The following is a 25,276-nucleotide window of genomic DNA, read 5'->3' as shown; positions in this document are numbered from 1 at the left end:
GTATTAATAGAAAAACAGTTTTTTTCCATCCCAAAAATTCTGATAACTGACAGTTGACAGTGACAGCAAAGTGACAGTGACAAGTGACAACCGATAACTTTGTATGACTCATAGAGTTATATATTAGCATAGAGAGAGTGTCTTTCAGAGCGAAGTGACGACACCATCTTTTTATTTGGATTAGTGCTGTTTCACTCTTACGCACAGTAAAGCTGCTATAGTTGTCCTCCTCTTCCGTGCCTATATTCACACTGAATGTCATCATAGATTTTCGATACAATGTGTTAGAAAGAGATGCAGCAAACCAGTCAATGAGATCTTGTCGTCAGGAAGCGCGGAAGGTAGGCTCCCTCTATGTTAATATATACCTCTATGGTATGACTAGTAGGTTTCTTTCAGAGTGCTGTTTGCTGTATCATATATTTTAAAACTTTAATTTTAATAACTATTTCTGTAGTAATTATTATTTAGATAATATATCTCTATTCAAATAATCGAAATTATGCCTGCTGGGGGAGCCTTATTTGGTAGCTCAGCTGCTGGCCCAGGTTCTACCGGGGGAAATAAACATCTTATTGAAGTGAGAGCTGGAAAAATGAATTTAAAAGGTACTTTTTATCATTGTTTTAAAAGCTTAATAGCATTAAAATAATTTATACAATTATCTTTTTTAAAAATGAATAATCATTTTCATTCCGTTGCAACACAAAGCCAAAGGCATCTATATTTCAGTTCGTTTAGAGAGTGCAACAAGCACTCTTACCGAACGGTTACAAAACTCGTTAGTTTTTCATCAAAGATAGCAACATATGCATTCTCTGGTGAAAAACTAACGAGTTTTGAAACGGTTCTTTGGTAAGAGTGCTTGTTGCACTCTCTAAACGAACTGAAGTATAAGACGCCTTTGGCTTCATGTTGCGACAAAATAAAAATGGTTATTTATTTTTATTTCTATTAGTATCACTTCTGAGTAACGTATGGTTCATTTTTCTTGTAATTTTACTGCCCAGAACAGATGGGATGTAAATTGCAAATCATAGAATTCTCTCATTTTCTTTGCTCAAGCATCCGTTTGGCTTGCACTTTTAGAAGCCACGGAGGTGTTTATTTATTTATTTATTTACGGGATTACCCCCATTACAACACATACAGTATAAAATCAATCTCTGTAATATCTACTAAACTAGAGTAAAATAAATCTTAATTACATACTTATTAAACAAAAACGAAATATTAATAGTTATCCATTACACATATTACATCTATTACACAAATCAGTTCAAATAAACAAAAAGTACCTGTCAAGCTCTTTTAATCCGATTCTTAAAACCAGCCAAGGAGACACCAAACATTTCTAAGTTATTCTCGTTTATAATTTTTAGTGTTCGCTCAATGGGCGAATGCATACCATAGTTTGTCCGATGAAAAGGTATATAAAACAAATCAACATGTCTGAGACTTCTGGAGGGAACATATAAATTAATAGATTGGAGAAGTTCAGAACAACAAATTAAACCATTTATTAATTTAAACACAAATACCAAATCAGAGTTATCTTGTCGAGTTTTTAATAAATTCATGTTGAGTGTTTTTAAAATATAGGTATAATCATGATTAGTAATGCGTATGTTTAATTTGTATGCACAATATCTCAAAAATTTATTCTGCAATCTCTCCAACGTAGTAGAATGAGCTTGGTATTGTGGAGACCATACAATAGATGCATATTCCACTTTAGATACAACCAAAGCATAATATACCGTTCTTAAAGCCCCTACAGATAGTCTCAGACAGTTGCGAATGATAAAGCCCAAAGATTTTGATGCATTTACTGTTACACTATTTATATGTTGCACAAAACGCAACTGCTCATCAAATGTGACTCCTAAGTCTTTTATTGTTTTAACATAAGACAATTCATTTTCATTAATTGTGTAAGAAGTATCATATTTTTCATTACCTCTATAAAAGCTTATATAACAGCATTTAGCAACATTTAAATGCAAAATATTATTCTCACACCAAATACTCAACCGGTCTAAATCTTCTTGAATTAATGTTACATCAACATTTGAATCTACGGATTTAAATAATTTCAAATCATCTGCAAACATCAGGAAATCGCAATTTCTAAAACACTCTGATATATCGTTCACAAATATATTAAATAACAAAGGTGAACAGTGAGCTCCTTGGGGTACTCCTGATGTCACATGAATTATATTTGAAGTAAAACAACCTATTCTCACCTGCTGTGTGCGATCTCTTAAAAAGCTATTGAACCATTGTAAGGATTGATGACTGAAGCCAAAAGCATTTAATTTTCCCAATAACATGTTATGATCTACTCTGTCAAATGCCTTGGAGAAGTCAGTATAAATAGTATCCATCTGACTTTTATTCTCCAACGCGTTTAATATTTTTTGTTCAAAGAGTACTAAATTTGTTACCGTTGATTTATTCTGAGAAAATCCATGTTGATTGTGTATTAGATGCTCTTTACAATAAAATTTTAATTGATCATGCAATAGTCTATCAAAAAGTTTTGGTATAGAGGATTGTTTACAAACGCTTCGATAATTTGTTATGTCTTGTTTATTACCTGATTTAAAAATTGGACAGATATAAGAGTGCTTCCATAAAGTTGGGAAAACTGATGTCTTTAATGATGACTCAAAAAGAAGATATAAAGGATTAGTTAGTGAATATATACAGTTCTTTAGAAAGTAATCGGGAATACCATCTGGACCACTGCTTAACTTATTGGGTAGGGATAAAATGTTGTTGAAAATATCTTTCACTGATATTGAAAAATTAGGTATAAAAAGATTGTTGTTTCCCTTTACTTCCAAGTTATTAATATTTGATTGTGGCGAATAAACTGTTGAAAAAAATTGACGGAAACAGTTTGCAATCTGTTGTCCGTTTGTTGCTATAGCATTACCATAGTACATACTGTTTGGTAAATCATTTGATGCTCTCTTACTGTTTACAAACTGCCAAAAGTACTTAGGATTACTGCATAAATTTTGATTTACTTGATTCAGATAAGTGTTATAACATTGATTTGATAGATCCTTACACAATCTCCTAAGTTCTGAAAAAATCACATAATCCTCTTGATTACAGGAAGCTAAATAATTTTTATGAGCAATTTTTTTCTGTACAACTAAATAACGCAAGTTGGCATCAAACCATTTTGGATAACTAGAAGTTTTAAATCTTTTCACCGGTACAAACAATGATAGTGACATATTAAGTATGTTGTAAAATTCTGTTAAAGCATCATCAACATTTGACAAATTCAAATGGTCTTCCCAAGGTATCATTGAAAGATAGTTATTGAGACCTTCATAGTCTGCATTTACAAAATCATGATAAAATTCAGTATATTCTAATGACTTACCTCGATGTTCACACAAACTAATATTGTAAGTGTAACTTATGTGATGATAACTATTTTTAAAAATCGGATCTGAGGCTTTTGCTACTTGTAAATCACAAACATTTGTAAATATTAAGTCTAAAAACACATTTCTTTCATTTGGAATATTAATCATCTGGAAAAAATTCAAGTACCCATAAAACTCAGCTAAGTACAATGCATGTGAACCTTGAGGACAATTCACCAAGACACCTGATTCATTGTTATCCCATGAAGCTTCCGGAAGGTTGAAGTCTCCGAATATATACGTCTTATGATGATTATACCTTTGGGATATATCTTCAACTGATAAACAGTGTTGTTCATATATTTGTTCTACGGATTTTGGTGGAATATATACCCCTCCAATTATAAAATTTTCTTTACCAAATGAGCATAAAAGAAAAAGTTGTTCAATAGATTTGTACAAGGGTTTCAGCACAGTTACCTTAATGTAGTCTTTAACAACAATCAAAATGCCTCCTCCTCTTGACTTATAACTATTATCACGATCACATCTAAAAGTTCTATATGAAGGTATTTTAATTTCACTATCTAAAATATCCTCGTGTAACCAACTTTCAACAAATATAAAAATGTCATAATCAGAACATAAAATAGAACTAATCAGATCTTGAATTTTTGTACGAAGTCCTCCGACGTTCTGACAATAAACTTGTAATGGGGATGAGATTAGTTTTTTCCTTCTTTCTTGAATGATTCAATTTTTGGTACACCATTTCTGTATTTTATGGCAATGTCTTTTTCGCCTTTATTTTGTCTGTCTTTTAATTCTTTCCAAGCTTTACTGAACATATCCCTTTGCATATTTGTTTGATCACTATTTATTTTGATTGTTGAGTTCTGTAGTCTTTTCTTACTCCTTAAAATGTCCTTAACAACACCATTATTGGAAAAAATAGCTCTAAGTGGACGAGACTTACCACCCGTGTTCTTTCCTACTCGAACAACCTTCACTAAATCCTCCAACGCTTCATCTTTTCCCATTTGTTTCATAATTTCCTCGACTTTGGCTTTGTCTTGTTTTATCCTATCTTCAATATTCTCAGAATTCAATTCGGGAACATTGAATAACATAATATTGTTAGATTTTACAATTCTATCATTTATTTCTATGAACATTTCCTCAAATGGCAAACCTGGCGCATTGGAGTTGCATTTCAGTTCATCAATAGTCTTCCTTAGATCACAAATCTGATTATCCTTTTCGTGTAAGGATTTTTCATTGGCACACTTAAGTTTCTCTACCTCAATCTTTAGATCTTCAACCATAGACTTCAAAATTGGTACTAACAGTAAACCTTGCTCACAATCCTCACAAAAATATTTTAATTTCCTAGTATCTGCTGCCAATTGAAGACATCTTACTTCTGTAGCTGTTATACTGGCACAATTAATATGTATAGCCCTCTTACATCCATCACACTTGAAAGAAGTCTTATCCTCTGCAGCATCTTTCTTGCATAACAAGCATTTGCCCATATTTGAATATTCAACAAAATGTCAAAAATAAACCCTTTAATAAAGATAGTAAGTCACTTCAATGGTATATGGTAATTACTTATCTATCACTATCAATTTGTCCTAATTGCTTCAAGTTTTTGTTTAAAAAAGAAAAACTAAGGGTACAAACTTTGCATTGCAATTATTGCAATTTACAGACAAACAAATTGTTTTTCCAAAAAAGAAAGATGATCTTCAAATTCCTTGTACTAATTCAGCTTATTTGATATAACTTTAATAATTAATTGTTGATATTTACTTGTAAAACAACAGTTTTTTAGGAGCAATTGCTAATTACATCCATCGAGGTTGATTTCTAATTTTAAACTGTTATCAGAAGAATGGTCCCAATAAGGTTTTTGATTTAATATTATTTTGCCCTACACCACCATGTGGTAACAGGGCTTTTTAAAAATACATATACAGTAGAGCGTCGATAATCCGAACTAATTGGTATAGGGGTAGTTCAGATTATCAAATTGTTCGGATTATCGAAAATATGTCAAGTCTATGAAAATGCTTGGTTTCATTAAAAGAACATCTCGTGGTTTCACAGATATAAATTCAATGAAAATTTTATATTGCTCACTCATTAGATCTCATCTTGATTTTTGTTCCTCTGTGTGGTCTCCATATTATCTAGTTCATAAAAATAAACTTGATAGAGTTCAGCATACCTTTCTCAAATACGTAGCTTTTAAACAACATATATATCGTAGCTACACGGATATTGAATTATTATTGAATATTACTTCATTAGAAACCCGTAGAAAAAGAAAAGATCTGACAATCTTATTCAACATTAATAATGGTAATAATAGCTGTCCCAATCTTCTTTCAAAAATTGGTCTTTTTGTACCTACTCGGTCAACAAGACAAACCCAAACTTTTCACATAAGCTTCCATAGGTATAACTATACTTACAACAATTTTTCCCACGAACACTTAGACTTGCGAATTCTCTAAATGACTTAAATATATTCTGCAATTCCTTGAATAGATTCAAGAACCATTTATTGAACATACAATGTTAATGATATAATTTCTATCAGCAATTTTTAAGCTTAATCTTTGTTTGTTTTTTATATCGTAATGTTCTTTTTTTTTCTTTAACTTATTAGCTTTGTTATCCAATAATAGATATTGTAATATTTGTTCTTTGTGTTGGCACTGTTTATGTTTTTGCTTTTAGGTTTGTTCCAACACGACCGAGAACCGTCACGAAACGGTAACGCTTCTGCGCAGTAAACAAAATCTGTTCCAACAAAAATATGATCGTCATCGGATCGTCCTCCCACTGTTCCAACAAGAATTGTGATCTTTCGGTGACGGTTTCGTGATGATCATTTCAGTAATCGGGCAAATGCATAATGTGCTGGTTGGACTGACTTGCGCACTGGGATTTAATTCTTTAAAGTTTTTGAGCCCTTGATCGACTAAAAGCACACAAGCTGTCACCAACAAAAATGACAAATATATGATTACCGTCATGGGACGATAACTGGGCGATACAATTACGAACATGCGCACAACAAATGGTACAAGTAGTTTCGTGACGGTTTCTGGACCGTCCAAAAGTTCATGTTGGAACAAACCTTTTGTCTTTGTAATATATTTTTTTTAATAATATTTTCTGAATAATTAAGCTTGCCCGTAAATAAATAAATAAATAAATAAATGTACATACGTTTTAGTTACAAGGAATAAAACACCTGCGTAATGAACAAATATATTGTATTATTTCTGCATAAACAAAACAAAAATCTGCGGTCATATTTTGCCCATATTGTCATATTAAATCCAAAAATTCGGTCTGCAGTCATATTTTTTAATTTTATAATTTTTTTTTGTGTTCGGATTACCAGGGTTTGGATTATCGACGCTCTACTGTACCTATATAATTTAGTAATATTTTATATTTTATTAAGTTGAAAGCTTTGACTTAATTATCTTTTTGTTTAGGGCGGACGGTTAATGCAGACAAACGCAAAGGTTTACTGTATGTGTATCAAAGTGATGACTCTTTAATGCACTTTTGTTGGCAAGACAGAACTACAGGCATTGTTGAGGATGATCTGATTATTTTTCCAGATGACTGTGAATATGTAAAGGTTCCTCAATGCACAACAGGTCGTGCTTACTTGCTAAAATTCAAGTCATCAAATAAGAAATTCTTTTTCTGGTTACAGGTAAGAAAAAGTACAGCTTTTACATTTGAATGTCAGATATAAATAGAGCTGTATCAAACCGTATGTATTCATTACAGAGAATTCATTACACATTTATTTTGATACTGGTATCTTTTGTACTGATGGTTTCACGTTAATTCTGTATGAGCCAATACGAAATATTCATCATCAGCTGAAGCTTTCAGTGGTTGGTAATGCATGAATAAATTAATGCATTTTCTATTGTAAGTTTTGGGTGCATGTTGTTTTTAAACTTGATACAATGGAATCTCGATTATCCGTCAGGGCACCGGACCAAGGGTATGACGGATAATCGAAAAGACGGTTAACAGATCATTAGAAAAAAAAATGAAAAATTCATAGTACAACTCTCAAATTTTATTTGTATGTTGGTTCGCTAAACTCAGACACAACTGGCTAGTGATTTTAGTAGGTAATTTTTTTGTTTTTGGCCAATTTTGTCAAAATTGGCAAAATTACTAATTATTTAGTAATTATTAACTATTTAGTAATTATTTTTTACCATATTGGCAAAATTACTTACTAAAATCACTAGCCAGTTGTGTCTGAGTTTAGCGAACCGCCAAATGTTTTGTTTAAAAATAAAAGAGGTATTTGTGTTTGTACAGTCAAATCAATTTGGATAAAACCCAATGGAAATAAGATCATACAATCTACTTTATTGGCTTCTTCATCTCGAGTACTTACTCGAGAATACGACTCGATGAATTGTTGCATTTGTGATGCAGCTTTTCTAGTTTCTTTACGTAAATTCCAAGACTGTGTCAGCTTCTCAATCTGTTTCATCCGCCTCTGTTGCCATTTCATCGATCATCTGTCAGCAATCGATAGCTGTTTGCCTCCTTATCACAAATTAACGATTCGTTTGACTTATCACAATGCTCAAACAAAATGAATTGATGACTCAATTTTTGCTTATTTAGGCAATACAACTTATGTACAGACCCTGACGGTTAACAGAGGTGACGGTTAATGGAGAGACGGATAATCGAGGTTCTACTGTAGAGACATTTGCTGACAATTTGAAATATTTCTAGGCAGCATTGCAGATTTTGTTATATACAGTAGGCTCCCTCTATAACAAGAATGAAATGGCAGACTAATTATCTCTTTATATCAGAAAAAAATAATATTGTGCAAACATATTAATATGTAGTTTTCTAAAACATTAACTTCCTATAGTGAAGCCATTCCAAGCAATATAAGATGCTAAATATTGTTTGAATGGCGCTTTTGAAAAAGAGTTGGTGGATAAAGAGAACGAAGTTGATAGGCGGTGGAGTTTTTTAAATCACTGGCCTCGATAAGCACACAGATTTTAGGCATTTCTGTATACAGGCAGCTGGGATGTTTATTTATAGCCAGCACCGAGACAAGAAACATGTTCTTCGATCTCATTTCCCCTCATTATAACCAAATATGCCTCGTTAGAGGAATTTCATGGGACACCTAATGTACCTCATTATAAGCGAAACCTCGTAATATCAGTGTTTGTTATAGAGAGAGTATACTGTATAACTAATATATTATTACTGACCAAAGGCTGTACTGACGTTGATAGCGACTCCTGGAAAAAATTTGACGCATCAGCAATGTCAAACATTGATTCTAACTCCAATATATTTCAAAATATACAGCAGCATATTCACCATTAGGCACTACACAGAATTTCTTCCTAGAAATATGCCCTCTTTGAAATGGTGGCAACCACAGGCAATTCTTTACCTTGAACTCTCGAACTTGGCCGAAAAATATTTATCAATAATGGCTACCCCGGTATCATGTGAATGAACATTTTTGAAGTAGAGTCAAATTTTAAGTGAAAAATGTAGTAATTATTATCCAAAATGGATGGAAACAATTTTATTTTTAAAAATGAATCAAAGATTTCTTTCTGTTTATTTTTTTATAAAAAAAATACTGTTTTATGATGTTTTAATAAATTATTTCCAATGTTTTATGTTTGTATTTTAAATTTAAATTACAGTGAAACCTCGATAACTCGGATTAATCGGGACCGCGGCCGATCCGGGTTAGCCGGAGAATATGGTAAAAATTAATAAAATACGGTATACTTCCAGATAAACTCTCTTAGAATTGAAGTAACATGAAATATATTATATAAATATTCACAGTACCTACACATCTAAATTACTAAAAACAGGCAAACACAAACGTAGATAAGCAAATGAAAGCGAACAATATACAAGACTGTACTACACACAATACAGTCACAATCGATGTTATATTATTTAAGAACAGTGAAAAAAGAATTTTTCAAATTGTCTTTTAGTCTTTTTAAACAATGCTGTTTGAAATATATAAAGGAATACTACAGACAGGTGTCTGTTGTTTCTGCCGGCGCGGCGTGTGCCATGAGTCATTTTTACTATCGTATAGTTCAAATTACACAAATACACATTATCTCTCAAATATAATTAATTATTTATATGGGAAATAAGCCACAATTAAAATGAAAAAAATAATTTTATTAACGTTTCGACGCCCAAATCGGGTGCCGTTGTCAAAATACAAAATATTACTAAAATAAACTAAAGTATTGTTGCTAAGCAAATATAATATTACATACATTTTTATTGTTGAAATGTTTATCTGATAATTACTATGTATTTTGATGGAAAATAAGCCACAATTAAATTGAAAAATAATTTTTTCTACTTCCTGGAAAAAGTTGATATGTGGGTTACAACCTTTCAACTGTTATTATGGAACAAAAACCAATTGCATTCAAAACGAATCAGTATGTTCAGATATTTTGTATGTGTTGCGACCCATTGATGCTAGTATCAAACGAGTAATGATTAACGATAGTAACAAGTACTAAAAAGAGTAATGAATACATACGGTTATATAATTGCTCGTTACTTTTACAGCTCTAGTTATAATTGGAACTTTTAGGAACCTAAAACTGATAAGGATGAAGATAACTGTAAAAGAATTAATGAACTACTAAATAATCCATCGAGTGCTGTTCAAAATACACCAAATCCTGATCAAGATTTGCAGTCTCTTCTAAATAATATGTCCCAGTCCCAGCTGATGCAGCTGTTTGGCAGTGGAGTTGGCCAGATCGGAGGATTGTCGAGTCTTCTGGGAACCATTAGGTAGTATAGTTTTTAGTAGTAGAAATTTTTAGTATGACTGACAAATATTGATGTTTCAGTTTTAGTGGAGTCACTGAAGGTGGATATGAGCTATTACCTCCGATTTCGTTGAACCTCCATCGATTTGCATGAAAATTGGAGAGTGGTTATAGGATATCTAGAGGAACAAAGGTAACATGATGCCAACTTGCGCTTTTACCCTGGGGGTGGATGCCACCCCTTCTCGGGGGTGAAAATTATTTTATTGAAAATAACCCCATAATTCGATAGAGGGACAAATTCTAAGCAAAATTTGTTATATAAAGTTATTAAAATAAATCAAAACTTTTTGAGTTATTAAAGATCAAAGATTTTAATTTTTCTTGAGAAAAATGCATGTTTTTAACCGATTTTTCATCAATAACTCAAAAACTATAAGTTTTTACAAAAAAGTTATTATTATCAAAATTGAAGCTAATAAAAAAGGAAATAAACCCCTTACTAGAAAAACCTTTTAATGTTAACTAAAAGTGAGTTAGAGGTAATTGAATATATATTTTTTTCGGCGAGTAAAAAACTCTAAGTATTCAAGCTGAAATAACGGGAAATGGATGCATTTTATAACATAAACTTATTAAACATTTGTCAAAGTACTTAAAAATATCTATCAAATGAGCCCCCGAACATGTTGATAGCGTTAAAATTTATGCTCCAAATTTTTTTCAAAATTTATCTTTTAAAAATTTTTCCAAAAAATGTTATTGTTTTTTTTTAATAACTCCGTTTATCTTTACGATATCAGGCTCATCTAAAAACGTTTTGAAAGCTAATTCCAAGTGCTATTTAAGCACGTTGAACCTAATCTTTTAAACCCCTTATTTTTTTTTAAATAAAAGGTTAAATGGCCCCGTTTGCATGGTTCCCACAGCAAAATTTAAGATTTAAACGTTTCTATCTCGGTTATTTTTTACCCTATACAGCGTGTCTACTTAAGTTGGAAACATATGGGAAACTTTTTTATTATTAATTTTACGAAAAAATGTTATTCTTCATAAAAAGTTCTGCATGCTTTAAAACCTAAGATTCAATCGTTAAATATCAAATTTTATCAATATTATACGAGGTATGTCAAAAAATATGAATTTCGTTCAAGGGTAAAGTACATTTATTTCTCTGAATATCGAAAATTCTTATTATGAAAATTTGTTTGGAATTAAAAACTAAGATCAAATATATATTTATATACTTCTAATTAAAAAAAAAATTTTCCAAACTTTTCTCATTATTACACATAACTCTTTTCTTATTACTTTTACGAAAAAAAGGTATTCTTTATAAAAAATCTTTGTATGTCCTAAGCCCTAAGATGCAATCATCAAATATCACATTTTATTAATTTTATACGAGGTATGTCAAAAAATATGAATTTCACTCAGGAGTAAAGTACCTTTATTTGTCACAATATTGAAAATTGTTATTACAAAAAGTTGTTTAGAATTAAAAACAATGTTTCAATATGAAATTACATCCTTCTATTTGAAATATTGTGAAATATAAAGGTACATACTATACTCATGAGCGAAATTCATATTTTTTGACACACCTTGTATAAAATTAAAAAATTTTGATATATCATGGTTGTATCTTAGTTTTTAGACCATGCAGAGCTTTCTATGAAGAATAACTTTTTTCGTAAAATGAATAATAAAAAAGTTAAGTATAATATTTGTAATAAATAAAATCGATGTTGGGTATTCATAAATTTGAGAAAAATTTGTAAAATATTTTTTTTTCAATTAGAAGCATGTAATTGCATATTTGATCTTAGTTTTTAATTCCAAACAACTTTACATAATAAGAATTTTCGACATTCAGAGAAATAAAAGTTACTTTACCCTTGAACGAAATTCATATTTTTTGACATACCTCGTATAATATTGATAAAATTTGATATCTAATGATTGAATCTTAGGTTTTAGAGCATGCAGAACTTTTTATGAAAAATAACATTTTTTCGTAAAATTAATAATAAAAAAGTTTCCCATATGTTTTCAACTTAAGTAGACACGCTGTAGAAATAGTAAAACAGACAAAATATTTGGTACAGAAAAAACTAAAATTTGATTATATATAATTTTTTACGTATATTGAGTATTTTTGAAGTTATTATCAAAAGAATATGAGAATTAAAATAATTTTAAAAATTATGATTTTTTTTAAATTATATATTTTTTTCAAAAATATGCTTTCTAAACCCGTCAAAATTATCAGAAACATTACGTATGCTAATATAAAGAAGTTCTTGTAAGGATTACTATAAATTTTAATTTTTGTGGAAATGGCGTATGTTATATTTTTCACTTTTTCCTAAAAATTTCGAAACAGTTCTTTTATTTTCATCACAACTTGCTTAATTTTGACACTATTACCTTGTTCTGAAGATCATTTGATAGGTATTCCGAAGTTCTTTTACAAATGTTTTGTAGGAATTTTTTATACATTGCATCGTTTTCCCGTTATTTAAGCTTGAATACTTAGATTTGAGTACTCGTCGAAAAAAATACACATTCAATTGCCAATAACCCACTTTCAACTAACATTAGTTTAGTTCTTTATGTAAGGAATGTATTCAATTTTTTATTATCTTCAATTTCAGTAATAATAACTTTTTTGTAAAAGCTTATAGTTTTTGATTTATACCTGAAAAATCGATTTAAAACATGCATTTTTTACGAAAAAATAAAATCTTTGGTCTTTATTAACTCAAAAAGTGTTCGATTTATTTTAATAACTTTATATAACAAATTTTTCTTATAATTTGTCCCTCTATCGACTTATGGTATTATTTTTAATTAAATAATTTTCACCGCCGAGAAGGGGTGGCATCCACCCCCAGGGTAGAAGCACAAGTTGGCATCATGTCTCCTTTGTTCCTTGAGGTATCCTCTAATTACTCACCAATTTTCATGAAAATCGATGGAGGTTCAACGAAATCTGAGGTGAAAACCTTCAGTGACTGCACTATTTAGTTTCCCTGATATTTTGATCTGTTACTATTGATTTTTTTTCTAATTTTATTTATTATACAGGAAAACCCTATTAACCCTTTGTCTGTAACGCCCTGTCTCATCATCATCATAGTCATTAACATCTTAGTAGATGTGTTGGGGTTCATAATTGGGCTTCAGCAGCTCGGACAGTTTGATTGATAATATTTCTCCACTGGTCGCGGTCATCAGTTACATGTATTGCCTCAGTATACTGTTTGTTGAGAAGCTTTTTAGTAATGTCCGCCCATCGCTGTGGAGATCTTCCGCGTTGGCGTTGAGTCTGAGGCCTTCTTTGGACCACCAACCGCTCCATTTTGTGATCACTTCGGTGGATATGACCAAAGAACTTTAAAATTCTAGAGTAAACGGTACTGGAGAGACGCTGATCCGGTTTAATTTCATCCAGAACCGAGATATTTGTACGGCGAGCCGTCCATGGAATTCGAAGCAGGCGTCTCCATGTCCACATTTCAAAGGCGTCTGTACGTCGTCTATCTGATTCTTTGACTGTCCATGTCTCGCATGCATAGTAAAATATGGAAAAGACCAGAGTTGAAACGAGTCTCTTTTTGTTTGTCATAGTAATGTGACGATCACGCCAGACCCCGTTTAGTTCACTCATTGCTGCTCTTGCTAGTTGAATGCGTCTTCTAATTTCGGGTTTACAACTGCCTGTGTTGTTAACTAGAGCTCCAAGATATATCATAGATGAGACTACCTCGCATCCCGCAATAGTTTGGGTTTCAGGAAACTGTTGTTGGCGATCAATAACCATGATTTTGGTTTTGTTGTAGTTTACCATGAGTCCAAATTTAGCACTTTCTACCTCGAGTTTTTTTAATAATTCAGTAATTTCTTCTGGAGTAGAGGCTAGAAGTGTAGTGTCGTCTGCGAAACGCAAGTTAGATATCTTAACACCACCTAGGTTTACTCCTCCCTCCCAAACATCCAAGACTCTGGGCATTATGAACTCCGAATAGATGTTAAATAATAAGGGAGATAAAACGCATCCTTGGCGTACTCCCTTCTCCAAAGTGCATTTGTCAGACAGGTATCCGTCCATTCGAATATATGCCAGGTTATCTTGGTACAGTTTGCTAATAAGGTGAGTCAAGTGTTTAGGTACACCCATTGTCGTCAATATGTTCCATAGTTTGTCCCATCTAACATTATCAAAGGCCTTTGTATAATCGACGAAACATAAATATCGGGATCTGGTATTCTCTGGCTTTTTCTATGATGTTTCTTACATTAAGGATTTGTTCTCTAGTACCTCTGCCCTTTACAAATCCAGCCTGCTCAGGTGCTATTTGCCAACTTATGAAGTTTTCTAGACGCCGTTGCAGAGTATCACCTTACTGGCGTGTGATATTAGAGCTAATAGCCTGTAGTTGTTACAATTATTTGTTGAACCTTTCTTATGAAGAGGTATGATTATGGTCTTTCTCCAATCCTCAGGCCAGACGCCTGTGTGCCATATTTCATTACACAATCGATGTAATATTTTCACTCCACATTCCGGAAGATGCTTCAAGACGTCTGCAGTAATGAGATCATATCCTGCTGCTTTGTTTAACTTAAGTCTTTTTAAAGCGAATTCCACCTCGGAAAAAAGTATGTCAGGTTCAGATTCAAAACTAGTGTGGTGTGTCTCTGTTGAAGGAGAACGCCCTGTCTAGTGGACCGAAAATTATTTTTTCCGTTCCATCCGCGAGTCTAGGGGTTAGCGGCCTCCCATTTTAGATATTCCTAGAAAGTGGCAGTTTGTACCCAAACGTCTATAATAAACTGCTGTTGAAGCGTTATGTTAAGTATTTGTAGTTATCAGTACATTGGATGCAGCGTTACTGGCCACAGAGAACAGCAGCAAAAACCACCCAGTACACATGGATTCAGATTAAAAAACTTAAATTGTTCAAAAATTGTGTTCATCTTTTGTGTAGTTTAATGGCCACTTTCTGTGTTTTTAAACATCACAAAATTTTTGGAAATTGACAACGGATTTCCACAAATTTTGAACCAACTTGTAAGTGACAACAACAACAACTATAACACATAATATTAATATGTATATAAAGAACAAACAAGTATATCGACTATAATAATAGGCATACACTAGCTCGACACAAACTTCTAAAAATAAAAAGGATCCAACCCTAAAAAACTGAGTGGCAGGTCTTCCCTTAGGAAGAGGATGACATCTGAATGCTGTATGCATGTTAGCTGCAACAACCCTCTTGGAACTGATATCTATTAACTATTTGTTCACAAGACCTCTTTAACTGGTCTGAAGATAACTGGACAAATAATGTAAGTCCCGAAACCGGTCGCCATTTTTTAAGATCAAAATAAAGAAGAGTATTGTGAACAAATAGTTAATAGATATCAGTTCCAAGAGGGTTGTTGCAGCTAACATGCATACAGCATTCAGATGTCATCCTCTTCCTAAGGGAAGACCTGCCACTCAGTTTTTTAGGGTTGGATCCTTTTTATTTTTAGAAGTTTGTGAGTATTGACCTTTTTCATTACCAAATTGTATAATGGACTCACATTCGCAACAGTTTCATCATTTGTCATTTCAATTTTTGCTGCAAATTAAAATAAAGTTCTTTTGAAAACTATTATTTATAAATTTTCAAAAATGCCTACAGCTTTAAGAAGTTGTGCCCAGAAAATTGTTTTTAAAAGAAAAAAACGAAAAGTTAGGTTATGTGTGTTTGAGAAGAATATCAGAAATGGAAAATAGTTTGATAACGACGCACCTAAGCATGATGTGACGTCATGTCCATATTATCGTAAAAACAGTTTATAAGGCGATACATCAATGTATGCTTCTCCTTCCTTGTTTAAAATGCCATTCAAATTTACTTAAAACTCTTTAGAAGTTGATTGTAAATAAAAGTTCATATGGAAAAAAAAGTCTTAAAATCCTATATGACGTCAAAGTTGATGACGCACTGAAAGAAGGGTTTGGTATGAACTTTAACTGCTTTTTTTAATTTCAAAATTATATTTCAGAGGTCCAAATAGTGGAAGCGCTCGAACTAGCACAACACCTGCTATTACACACAGAACTACTGTACCTACTACCCCCACACCAACACCAGCGACCAACTCTCAAACTAGTACTACACCCGCACCAGGAACTACAACCCCTCAGAATCCAATTCCAACAGTTACTCCTGATGCTCCAAGGGTAAGAGGAAGTACGACTAGACCCCAAGATGAGAGTTCTCCTTCATCATTTCCTTCTTCAAGTCCTATTCAGTTAGCAGATTTGCAGAACTTTCTTTCAGGTCTTACTCCACCACCTGGAGCAGGAGCACCTGCTGGAGGGGCTCAGCAGGCTCAATCAGGTAAAGTAGACTGTTGTTCAAATGAATTGTTTATTCTTAAACAATACTCAGATAATTCTCAGAGTTTTGGCGATTATGTTACTTCGCAATCACAGGAGTTTTGTTACAATATGCCTTTATAGTCTGGGCAGATTATCGGAGAATAGGCCATTTTTGGGAAAAGTTATTTACCAGCAATTTTATTGCTGGAATCGAATCATATGATTGTATATATTAATAATATAGGTATGCAAAGTCAGCAGATAGTGTGCTACTTTTTTTATAAAAAAAATGGCGCCCGAAAATCGTGTTTTATTCAATTTTTGCTCCATAACTTCAAAGATTTTAACTTTACACCAAAAACACCCAAATAAAAATTCATCGTAATTAAATTCTGCATAGAGACGTGTGTTTCCCGATTTACTTCGACGAAAATGTTCCCCGGGAAATGCGGGTTTTCCAACAAAATCTTTAATTTTCAACTAAAATTTTAGATAATATCTGTTTATCAATAATTAAATAACTTGGTAACATAAAAGCTCTTTTCGTATAGATTATAATTCCAGAAGCCGATGGAAATTGAATGAACAGTGTAGCAATAATTGAATTGTTAATTAAAATTTTACGGTCGCTATAATGACCACAATAATTATGATACATAAGAATAATTATGATTTTTGTATAAAAACACACTGTACCTATGTAATGTACTTTACAGAATTGAAATTGGACTATGTAAGCGGCCTCACGAATATTTTAAAATTATAAACATTTTTTTGGCTTATAAACAAATATAATATCTCGGGAAATATTAAATTAAATTAAATCATAAAAACGGTATTGGAAAAAAAAGCTACAGGACGCTTTCTATGTACTGCTTTTTCCTCACATTATTTTTTCTTAATATATCCTAATTTATAATTTTGCATTTTTTGTTTTACTTCAGCTAGTCATTTCTTTTCTTTCCGTTTACAAACTATGATGTTTAAGAGTAAAATATATTTCACTTATTTCGTTTTAAACTATATTAAACTTTTTCATACCAGCTGTGATGTCATAGATTCAACCGTGAATCCCATCATAATAACAATTTACAAGTACTTTCTGTAATAAAGAGTTGCATATTTAGACTTTTATAATAGATTAGTAAAATAATTTAAATTGCATTTTAAGACATTTATTAACAACCATTACAGTGTAACTAAAATCTAAATTCAAAACCACACTCATTTTAAGGTCATAACCAAGAATTGACTAACTTCACATGTCATGTCACGTCATTTTTGACAAATAGATTTTTATTTCCTATATCTCAGTTGGTCTGTGTCCATTGAACTGGCAAGAAACACGCGTTCTATTCGAGCAGGGAACTCATGTTGCCCTTTTAGTACTAATAGTATAAAATCCATTAACATTTACCTAGAGTTGCCATACTTTATAAGATTATAAAATTTAAACCATATACAGTGATGAACGCGCTAATAACCGGCAAAATAACGCAAAAGATGGAAAACATAATACATACATTGCGAAACAAAAAGAGATGAAACTAGTGGAGGGGGAAATTATCGTCACAAAGGTATAAATAATTAACATTACATTACATAGTTTCACACCTTTAGACGTCGATGATAGGAGTATTTTATAAAATTCTACTGTCACAGTGACAGTTGTCATACTCCTCTGATACGTCTAAAGGTGAGAAACTATGTAATGTAACGTTAATTTATACGTTTATAACAATAATTTCCACCTCCAATAGTTTCATCTCTTTTTGTTTCGCAATGTGTTATGTTTTCCATCTTTTGCGTTATTTTGCCGGTTATTAGCGCGCTCATCACTGTATTTCGGTGTTACCACTTTCAATACTGGACTAGTTTCATTTACCTAGCAGAATGTAAGTATTTACCACATGTTTTTTCTTTAATTAACAGTCACAATTTTAACCTTTTGCTTTCGATCTAACGTGGAAATACTTCATTCTAGGGACTGAAGATGATTTGAATCAGATCAATACCAACATACAAATCGAAGTTTTTTACTTCTGTATTAGTTTTTTAGCTATGGTATACAGCCAACTACTGGGATTTTCCCATTGATTTTGTATGTTTTATTTCAGTTGATTTATCTACTGCTTTAACCAGTGAGAGTCTAGCAGGAGTTTTGAGTAATCCAGAGACTCTTCAGCAATTACAGAATCATTTGCCAGCAGTTGATGAAAGTACTCACGAAGCATTGAGATCTACACTAGCGTCACCTCAATTTCATCAGGTGCGTATAAATATTATTAGCTGTGAATATAAATAATAATCCCAGAGAACGAGTTCTCGCCAGTGACGCACAACTCCTGTACATGCGACAATATATATACACGAAATTTTCGCTTTTCTAAATCTGACTGAATTGAAAATTGAGCCAAATCACATCTTAAAGTTTAGGAGAAGACTCGCCGAAAATATGTCAACCATCCATTTTGGTCCAAGGGTGTGGATTTTACGACCCTTCCCTTTTAGGGTCTGTTTTTTGTTCTCGTTCCCAAAAATTTCGAAAATTTGAGTCCGACCTTTGCGGGTTCTGATAGTACTGATCATTACCTTTCAACGCATGTCTAATTTTGAAAATCTATTGTACCATTCAAAAGTTGCCGAGCTCACAAATATGGCTCAATTTCTATTTAAAAATGTGAATATGTTTGTATGTATGTATGTGTGTATGCGGCTGGGAAAGTTACATCGATCTGATTTTTTTTCTGTGTTTCAAGAGATGAGAGCCGATTCAGAACCAGTGTAGTTTGTGACTTTCGACCACCCATAAGCCAGCTATAGGACTGGATAGGTACAAAACGGCATATTTTTTGGAGGTACATATTTTGGGTTCAAGGAGAGACAGGAAAATAGCAATTACACCAAATCAAAAGCGTTGAGTTGAGCTTTGAAATGGTGCCTAAGCGGTCAGGATCAGACATACATACGGCTCAGTAAAGCCGAAAAACTACACAGAAAATTTTGGTTTTTCGACAATTACTCAAAATTTCAACCTACGAATTGCGCCAATAACTGAGCGTTTGTAGGACTCTCGACTCGTCTAACGGTGTATACCTCATATTTGGGAAAATTCGAATTTTTAATTTATAGGCTTCATAAGTGTGATCAAATCTATTTCCTATGGGAAAAACGGGTTTTCAAGCTCAATAATTCCTGTAATAGCTTCAGTTATCATACTTGACCTTGTATGTATCAGATACTACTTGTCAATGCGTTTCAAACTCATGTTTAGTGATCAGATAGAGAGACACGTAATGAAGGGACAGCGATATGAAATGCTATTTTATCTAATTTTTTAAAATGTATGTCGACAATAGGGATGTTCACTAATTTTTAAATATAGTTAAATTCAATAGATTATAAGGTATATAAAAACGTAGCAATCATAAAACTGTTTAAAAATGTATATTTTTTAAGATAAATGAGTTCATAATGTTGATTTTCTTGGAGGCTAGAAAAACGGTACCCTGTAGCGAGGATGCGGTCTGTGACGTCAGCAGTCGTATCGTCTTTGATCGACGACTAGTTTTGTATACTTATTTACGAAGTGTATTTGAATGTGTGCAGTTCTTTACGTATTTAATTAGTAAAAATGAAACCAAATAAGTGGTGTTTTGTTCCTTCGTGTGTAAATACCTCTAAAAACAATTCTGACAAGATTTTTAGGTTCAGCGAATTTAAATCGTATGAAGAAACGTAAAAAAGAAGTATGTATCAATAAAAACCAAGCTTTTCTCTTGCGAAGATCACTTCTTTATTGTAAGTTATGGATATTCTCCTAAATAAATGGGCTTTTAAATTAAGTACTCATTTTTACCCAATTCTATATGTTTTAGGTTTAACCTTTAACTACCCGCGCATCAACTTATAACATAACTACACGCGTGGCGTACTTTATACGCCACAAGAAAATATACTTAAAAAAAGCAGATTTGTTTTTTTTTTTTGAAAAATACACTTAGTTGTTTGTTATAAACCTTATTCGGCATCAGTAAATACTTGATTTATAACTGGAATCATGGAATAACTGGATTCCATGATAAATAAAATTACTGATAATTTTTTTTTAAATGTGATTTTTTACAGGAGAAAAAGTATTGTTTATAAAGAAAAATATATTTTGTGCCATAATGACTAAAAAACAGTTGAAATATGTACTTATGAGGGAACAGTAGCGATCAACAGGTAGCAAAAACGCGTTCCAAGATTGCGGCTGTAATTTTGAATATTTTTTCGAGATATTTGGCACACGTATCCCTAATATAATAAAGAATGGCGGTACAAAGCTAAATTTGAAAAATATATTATGTGGAAATTACTCTGCAATTAAATACAATATTAAAAAACGAGCCTGTACCGCCATTAAGAAGAACAAAAAAATACACTTTCTTCAAATAAACTTTTTTATCCGATGCCTAGATTTTGTGTCATTTTGGAACTACAGTAGAGACTCGGTTATCCGCCATAAACGGGCCGACGGAAGGGCGGATAAGCAAAAATGGCGGATAATAGGGAGCGTTAAATGAAACACAAGTTTAGGCCTTGATGATTTCCAGTCTCCAATAGGGGTGGCACAAGAAGAAGAGAATCAGTTTGGTTTTGACTGACATTGGACATTGTCGATAGAATGATTTAGGATGAACGAAAAAAAACTAGCCATTTTCATCTGCCTTGCCGATGTATCTCGTTTTGTTGCTGCCAATACTCGCCATCTTGTAGCATCATAATATCGACTGCTCTGGCTTTTTGTTGCTCGGCGTATTTTATCTCATCTTAAAAAATTTTTACTCATTCTTTAATATTTTCAAAGTTATATAAATTTGAAAACAAAATTTTGCCTAAATGGTGCGGCGGATAACCGAGACTCTACTGTACTAAAATTTTTTATTTCATAAGTAGTTCCAAAATGACACAAAATCTAGGCATCGGATAAAAAAGTTTATTTGAAGAAAGTGTATTTTTTTGTTCTTCTTAATGACGGTACAGGCTCGTTTTTTTAATATTGTATTTAATTACAGAGTAATTTCCACATACTAATATATTTTTCAAATTGGGCTCTGTACCGCCATTCTTTATTATATTACAAATACGTGTGCCAAATATCTCGAAAAAATATTCAAAATTACAGCCGCAATCTTGGAACGCGTTTTTGCTACCTGTTGATCGCTACTGTTTGCTCTTAATATAATCGTGGCGTATAATCTCGTCCTCCACCGAAAAACAACAAATACTAAAATGTAAATTACGATCTTCCCAGAACGCCGGTTGTAACGAAACTAAAACCAAATTGTAAAGCACATTCCAGTGATAGGTTAGAGAGATAAACAAGGTCAAAAATTAAATTTTTAAATATATTTGCAGTAGAATTCTTATATCTGGCGTACAAAATACGCCAGCGCGTGTAGTTAAAGGTTAAGTTAGCTTGGTTATAAAAAAATAAATTATAAAAATACCTACAGTCGAAAACTTCGTATTTTGGACTTCTAAATACATATTTATTACCGACAGACCCTATAAACTAGACATCATTTAAATTAGTAGGGCAAAATCTATGCAAATGCTATTTAATTGCATTAATTTTTTCGAATCCTGAGAAAACTAATAAATATTTTTTAACAATTTTGAACGCAGAATTAAAGATTACATTAATTACTGAGGGCCGAAAGTCCATTAGAATAAACAAAAAGTTTTCTTTTAATGAAATATTTGAAATTAAAAATCACACTAAATTTTCTTTTTTTTTTCGCCCCTGTACCTTATTAAAGTAAACATTTTGCTACTCTGTGGTTGATTTATTTCTTTACAAGATGACAAGAAATCAGACACCATTGTTACATGTACAGTACGTAGGTTAAGCGTATCAGCTATTTTAAAACCTTTCATTTTATTTATTTATTTGTACCACCCAAAATATGTTCTTAGAAACAGTCTATTCACTTTAAACTAAACAAATTCGCCATAAAACTCCACGTTAGCCCTGATAAAACAATAAGAGAACAAAATACAAAATAAAATGACCTCAACTTACGTCAAACAGGTACCCAAAGAGAAAGAATACTGTGGATATGGCGCGCGCTGGAGTATACGAGTACGACTAGTGACGTCAGAAGCGTTTTCTTGAAATTTAAAATAATGCTAGATTTCTAATGAAGTTTTTTCATAGAAAGGCTTTTTAATTTTCTTAATATTTTAGACAATTATTCCTAGGGTGTTTCTTAATCGTTTTACATGTTTAAAATTACTATTAAATTTTTTTGTGAACATCCCTATTACTCTTATATGAGGCATTTATAACCTATAAGACGAAGCTCTGAAGATGACATGTGCAATGCCGAAAGTACTTAGCTGAGTTTAATAAATAATTTACACTATCAAAGTTATTTTAGAAAATACACCTGTTGGCAGTTTGACCTATATTATAGAAGTGTGTACAAGTCGTACAGTCTTTTTTAATATATATGAATATTGTCTAAAGTTGCTTTTGTCAGGTAACAGTGTATAAAATTATAATATACATTTTTTTCAGGCTGTGTCCCAGTTTTCAAGTGCTTTAGAATCGGGCCAGTTAGGTCCCATTGTGTCGCAGTTAGCTGTCAATCCAGATGCAGTTGCAGCTGCAGCTCAAGGGAATATGGCTGATTTTGTCAAAGCTCTGGAGAAAACATCAAGCCAGGGCGAAGGAGCTGCCTCAGAAAACAAGGATAAGGATAAGTCTGAGAAGAAAGATGATAAGAAGAAAGATGATGAGGATCAAATGCAGTTGGACTAATTAGAAAATGTTGTTTTTAAGTTGCAATGTTGTACAACTAGTAACACTATATAAATATAATCTAGCTGACTTTATTATCTTCTATTATTGATTCACTTTTTGAGCCTTATTTCCTGTATCATACATTATCGTAATATAAAATAAATTCACTGCATTTGGAAGAATTTTTTTTATTGAAAGTTTTGCCACAAAGTTGCAAGCTGTAAAATAAGTTCCTTTATTCCATTTGTTAACCTTCCGTCAGCGTAGTGACTTTATGACTTGTTCGGGCGCAGTGTATCTGAGATAATCAGTATAAAATGCTGCTGGATTTTTTTACTTTGATGTGAAATATTGACAACTAACTGTTTAGACACTAGCAGTAATTATAAATAAAAAAGTTTACCAATTTTAGACACTTACTGTTTTAGTACCTGTTCAGACCAAGACAGCGGTATCCGGCAACCGGTTTTCAATTGCAGCCAAAACATTGGTGAGCCACTAAAATCAGCCAGACACTCAAAAAAGGGCTTGTCTGTAGTCGTTCATTTAAAACAATGCTTTGCTGCACAGTGGCGGACACCGGTGTCAGACACCAGTGTCCCAGTCTGAAAGACCTATAAAGGCTGTATGACACTATGCATTTTCTTGTATCGTTTCTGATAAATGTCAAAAAAATGCATAGTGTCATACACAGATACAAGAATTTGTGTCAGACACAGATACTTGTACAAGAACTGCGCCAATTTAAAACATCTAAATGTCATAATGACGGCTGAAAATAGGATCATATTATGTCTTGATGAATTTATTTGTGTTTTTGTAGGTATTATTTATAAATCTTTTATTGATACTTAATAATATATGGACTACTGTTCTACTAATAACCATATATTCAGCTCCTAGTAAAGTTCAAACCATGTTCAAACTATAACTTTGGATTTCATGTTGCATAATTTTTTAATAGAAGAAAATACAGTAGTTCGTAATTTGGACCAAACTGAGATAATTCTATTGCAAATATTTTAGCACAAATATAAAGACACAAATAGTCAACATCAAAAAGTCAACGTAAAAATTCTGGTTGACATTAAAATGTTAAATTTATAAGTTTTTAAGAGGATCGGAACGTATTTTCGGCTGCAATGCTATTCAAATGGGGATTCATTTTTTTCAAATCCTGAGAAAACTAATAAGTATTTTGGAAAAATTTAAACGCAGAATGAAAGATTACATTATTAGCGAGGGCCGAAAGTCCCTGAGAACTTCTACAATGTTTATTTTAATAAGTTACAGGGGTGAAAAAACTAAGAGAAAATTTAGTGTGATTTTTAAATTCAAATATCTCATTCAAAATAAACTTTTTATTTATTCTAAGGGACTTTCGGCCCTCGGTAATAATTTAGTCTTTCATTCTGCGTTTAAATTTTTCAAAAATATTTATTGGTTTTTTCAGGATTTGAAAAAAATGAACACAATGCCGTGGTAATATTTTCCAAATCTGTCTTTGTCTTACAACGCACTCAACCGAATATAATATTGTCAGCATATATTGTCAGTCAGACACTGACAATCAGTGACAATTTTAAATATTTGACATTGCATCGGGAATATTTTGAGAAATTGATTAAATATTATTGATATATAGTGTATTTGATAAATAATTGATTTAAGACGTGAACTTAATAAAAAGTTATTTATTGTGTATTATTTGTGAAAGATCCAAGCAGAGAATACATCAGATATATCCTGTGATCCAAGTATTTTGTTGTTAGAGATGTTCAAAATTGTAAGCGTTCCAAAATAACAACATATTATTAAAAAATCACTTTAACAC

At 32.2% G+C, this 25,276-nt stretch overlaps 1 protein-coding gene across 2 annotated transcripts; it reads left to right on the top strand.

Annotated features, from left to right (window-relative positions):
- The first annotated feature begins 182 nt into the window (after positions 1-182).
- LOC126887649 (proteasomal ubiquitin receptor ADRM1) lies at positions 183-23,614 on the top strand. Of its 2 annotated transcripts, none has more exons than XM_050655265.1 (6): positions 183-341; positions 6,911-7,137; positions 10,078-10,283; positions 16,331-16,668; positions 18,767-18,918; positions 23,218-23,614. In XM_050655265.1, exons 2-6 carry the CDS (start codon positions 6,976-6,978, stop codon positions 23,458-23,460), a joined length of 1,101 nt encoding a protein of 366 aa, XP_050511222.1. In that variant the 5' UTR covers positions 183-341; positions 6,911-6,975; the 3' UTR covers positions 23,461-23,614. The 2 variants fall into 2 exon arrangements, with proteins under 2 accessions (XP_050511222.1, XP_050511221.1); XM_050655264.1 differs by lacking the exon at positions 183-341 and adding an exon at positions 351-608.
- The last annotated feature ends 1,662 nt before the right edge of the window (positions 23,615-25,276 follow it).

This window comes from Diabrotica virgifera, chromosome 7, assembly GCF_917563875.1.
Source record: "Diabrotica virgifera virgifera chromosome 7, PGI_DIABVI_V3a".
NCBI lineage: Eukaryota > Metazoa > Arthropoda > Insecta > Coleoptera > Chrysomelidae > Diabrotica > Diabrotica virgifera.
Note: the sequence above shows the minus strand (reverse complement) of the source record. Positions and strands in the feature narration are given on the sequence as shown.

Coding starts and splice junctions, on each gene's coding strand:
- LOC126887649 (XM_050655264.1), top strand. CDS start 503: ATGCCTGCTGGGGGAGCCTTATTTGGTAGCTCAGCTGCTGGCCCAGGT. Junction 10,284..16,330: donor AGTCTTCTGGGAACCATTAG/GTAGTATAGTTT, acceptor ATTATATTTCAG/AGGTCCAAATAGTGGAAGCG. Junction 16,669..18,766: donor GGCTCAGCAGGCTCAATCAG/GTAAAGTAGACT, acceptor GTTTTATTTCAG/TTGATTTATCTACTGCTTTA.